At 41.1% G+C, this 3855-nt stretch overlaps 1 protein-coding gene across 1 annotated transcript in view; it reads right to left on the bottom strand.

The window, feature by feature from the left end:
* atp6ap1a (ATPase H+ transporting accessory protein 1a) overlaps positions 1–3855 on the bottom strand; it is a 7476-nt gene that overhangs the window by 2813 nt on the left and 808 nt on the right. The window contains exons 2-7 of the mRNA XM_031838464.1: positions 3224–3350; positions 2357–2431; positions 1755–1948; positions 1372–1412; positions 1009–1094; positions 117–266 (exon numbers count right to left, since the gene is read on the bottom strand). Coding sequence (XP_031694324.1) covers positions 117–266; positions 1009–1094; positions 1372–1412; positions 1755–1948; positions 2357–2431; positions 3224–3350 — 673 coding nt within the window. The remainder of the gene's footprint in view (positions 1–116; positions 267–1008; positions 1095–1371; positions 1413–1754; positions 1949–2356; positions 2432–3223; positions 3351–3855) is intronic.

Raw genomic sequence — 3855 nt, 5'->3', positions numbered from 1 at the left:
ACACACACACACACACACACACACACACACACACACACACACACACAGTTTTACGGCTAAATGAACAGCAGCATGCAGGAATGAAGATGCAGAAGACATGAGATGAGTGACTCCACCTTAAACTCCACCGGTGCGTAGATCCCAGCCTTCTCCTTGATCCTGCGCTGCCTCTCCCGTTCTCTCTCCCTCTCCCGATAGCCTCCTTTGGCCTGCAGGAGAGAGCGTCCTCCCCCGAGGCCGGCTTCCATGGAGAGAGACGCCGCCTCCTGAGAAGACACAGACACACGATGAACACTCTGAACCTCGAGGAGTGTCGAGGCGTCTTCTCTTGCTCCGGTCACATGTTTCTCTCTGTGAAACAGAACCATCATGATAGAAGTAGAGAGAACTAGAACATGTCTTTAGTGCAGAACAACACAGTTATGATGACATCAATCATTAAAAGGAAAAAACTAAAGTGGAATTTCTTTGAGACATTTTACAAAAATTGGAAAAACAATATAATCTATACATCCAAAATGTTTCAAGTGTCTACAAGTGTTATTAATGTAAAAGAAAGGCTTTACGTTCTATATTCATTGAACTATTCACATGTTTTCAGCGCCTCTTCTCTCCCCTCCCCCCTCCCCTCCTCTCCCCTCCCCTCCCCTCTCTGTAGTTAAGTCAGAGTGTCTCCTCCTTGTTGTCACATGACTGTTGAATCAATCATGACGTCATAGTTTCACACTTTAATGTTTTTACACACTGTGGTTTAAGTGAACGCTTTATTAGAGGAGAGATTTTTAAAACAAAGAGACATGTAGAATAACTTTTTTGGTGAAATATCACAGTTTTAAGCTTCCTCCTGGTTGATTTTTCTGACTGAAGCGTTTGTCACACGTGATGTGTTCACGGACCGTGGGAAAGATGAACATCTCACAATAACGACAGTGTTCACAGCTTCTGGCTGAGATGATCGGTGTAGTGTTGGTGACGGTTTAAAGACACCGTGCCAGTGAAGAGACTCACCCTGGAGGGCTGCAGGGCCGTGTAGATGGCCGTGTACGGGACGGCCTGAGTCTTCATGGTGCTCAGCACCTGACCTATGACCTCATCTGAAAAACAAGGTTATGTGTGTATTCATTCATCATAGGTTGATGTATTATTACTGGTGTGTTTTACATCTCAGCACCATTTACCCGTGTATATATATTCCTAATGATGCATCATGTTTTTGTTCTCATATATGAATGGAAACATTTATGCATCTTAAATATTGCATCTTTAAATAAAACAAATCTTTACAACACAAAGAAATGCAGACGAGCTACAGATTAAAGGAGGAGAAACATGAGAACTGCTCTCTGAATGCTTTGATATGAACAGACTCACCGTTTCCACTGAGAATCTCTTTAGCAGACATCAGATCAGCTCTGTAGGAGAGACGAGACGACAGTGAGACAGTAACGAAGAAGAAGAAGAAGCCAGAGAGAGAAACTATAACCAGAGGAGGTTAAATAAAGAGTCCACTGAGGTGATCTCCAGCAGCAGCAGTGACATCTGGTGGTTTGTTAAACACGACGACGCCTCCCTGGTTTCTATAGTTTTAGTCTCATATTTGTGCAACAGCATGTTAATATTAAATCATACTTTAGTTCAGAAGAGACTAGAAACATCCTGCAATATTTACTGAATATTGGAGAACCACCGTCAGTAAAACTATAAAGGTTTCCATACAGAACTCGTACATTACTAGCATCAGTCTACAAACCTACCCGATGCCGTACGGCAGCCTGAACACCAGCAGGGCGGGCGAGGAGGCGTTGAGTCTCAGCTGACTCAGCGTCTCAGGGTCCATGTACAGAGGGGAGGTTTCTAATTGGTCCTGCAGCTGACCAATCACTGCATTGGAGGCGGGCCAGGACACGGCAGGTAACACCAGAGGAGAGGACGAGGACATCAGAGCCCCCTGAACACAGGAGAGACCAAACATCTGTCAGTGACATGTGACCCACACATGTTATAAATGAACCAAACACACGTCTTGTTGGTCTGTTTATATTTAAATGCGTTTCACTCTGATTTGTTGCTTCCTCTTATGTTTCCTTGGCTCAGGAAGTTGAAACACAAGAAAAAATGCTTTATGGTCTGTGTGACTCTAAATGGACCATAATGTACTAAATGAACATCATGCTGTATTGAAGAAGACTTGAAACTAGAGATTGAGACCATAAACTCATGTTTACAATGTTTACTGAGGTAATAAATCAAGAGAGAAGTAGAGTCATTTTCTCATAGACTTCTATACAACCAGAGGAGTCACCCCCTGGTGGACAGCAGAGAGAATGCAGCTTTAAGACATGAAGCATCATCTCACCTCCAGGTTGGGGAAAGCCGTGTCCTGCTTGTTTCCAAAAGCTCCTCCGTACATGGTGAAGTCCTCGATGCTCATCTGAGGAGACGAGGAAACACAATCTCAACTAGAGAACTCACTGTCACAATGAAGAGCTGGAGAGAAATATCATTTTAGAGGGTTTATAATGACGTTTGGATCATCATCAGATTAAATATGATTTTGAGTGCAGGTGAGAGGAACGAGTCATTTTAACACGAAGTACCAAACGTTTCTTTGTTTTTATTCAAAGCTTCTATTGAGGTTCTTTAAATGAATCTTTGAATGTCCGTCACCATATTGTATTACGTCATCACCCTAAACAAATTAAAATAACATTCTCAATTTGAATAAAGTGACTCATCAGATTTAATGAGTCAGCCTTTTATTAACGGTGAAAATGTTTTTGAAAGTCTAAACGCCAACAAAGCAGAATCTTCTGTGAAATGATTTCATCTTCTTTTCTTCCAATAAATGTTGACTTTTAGACTTTACAACGTTCTGGAGTTACTGGAAATGTTTGAATCACTCGAGTCTGAAGCAATCGTACGCAGCCACCACAGGAAACTTATTTTACTAATAATATAATATAATAATATTAGTGTAGCCTGATCTGTATGCGACACAGAGAGGAAATACTGGGTTTGAACAAAATGAACAAACATGCATAAAATAAAAAGCTGCGCAGTATTCGGATGTCGATTCAGAATATTAACGTCAACGTTCTGACGTTTTACAGTGTTCAGTACAGGCCTCTCATCTCTTCTCAGTGTTACATCGTCACATGACGTATTCAGAGCCCGTGTACTTGTAAAGCCACAGATTCAGATGAAGCATAATAAGTGTGTGGACCTTGTCCTGGAGGAACAGCACCACGTTTCTTGGGCCGTCATTCAGAGCCGTCTCCAGGTACGAGCTCAGCTGCTGCTGCCCGACGATGTGACCGGCTGCAGGGGGAGACGGACCCGGCCGGGAGACGCTGGAGGAGAAAGTATTCAGAGCGTGTATTCATGTCAACATACCCTTATAATACTGTAAAGACACTGCATTACATGTACAACATCAAGCATTAAATACCTTAAAAGTATGTGCAGCAGTATTAATACTAACACTATTTGATGCATAAACATGTAAGAATCATTATCTGTACCAATGTTTGTTTTATATTATATACACATTATCTAAATTGCGCCTCCTTTTCCAAGGATGGCAACTGGGAATGAAACACCTTGCTCAATTTTGTGAAATTATTACTATTTATAATAGTATGTATTAATGTTTCTTTCCAGTATTTCAGATTCTCATACAAATCTTAATATCTTGTTTTTGTAGTACAGCAAGGAGTACAATACGTACCTCTGAGATGTAGTACATTATAAAGTACAACATGTACCTCTGAGATGTAGTGTTGTAACTAAATGTTATGTACAGTAAAAATACAGTATAAAGTACAATAAGTACCTCTGAGATGTAGTACAGTATAA

Source organism: Anarrhichthys ocellatus, unplaced genomic scaffold (assembly GCF_004355925.1).
Source record: "Anarrhichthys ocellatus isolate YVR2014 unplaced genomic scaffold, GSC_Weel_1.0 scaffold740, whole genome shotgun sequence".
Taxonomy (NCBI): domain Eukaryota; kingdom Metazoa; phylum Chordata; class Actinopteri; order Perciformes; family Anarhichadidae; genus Anarrhichthys; species Anarrhichthys ocellatus.
The sequence above is the reverse complement of the archived record's forward strand: the minus strand, read 5'-3'. Positions and strand labels throughout refer to the sequence as shown.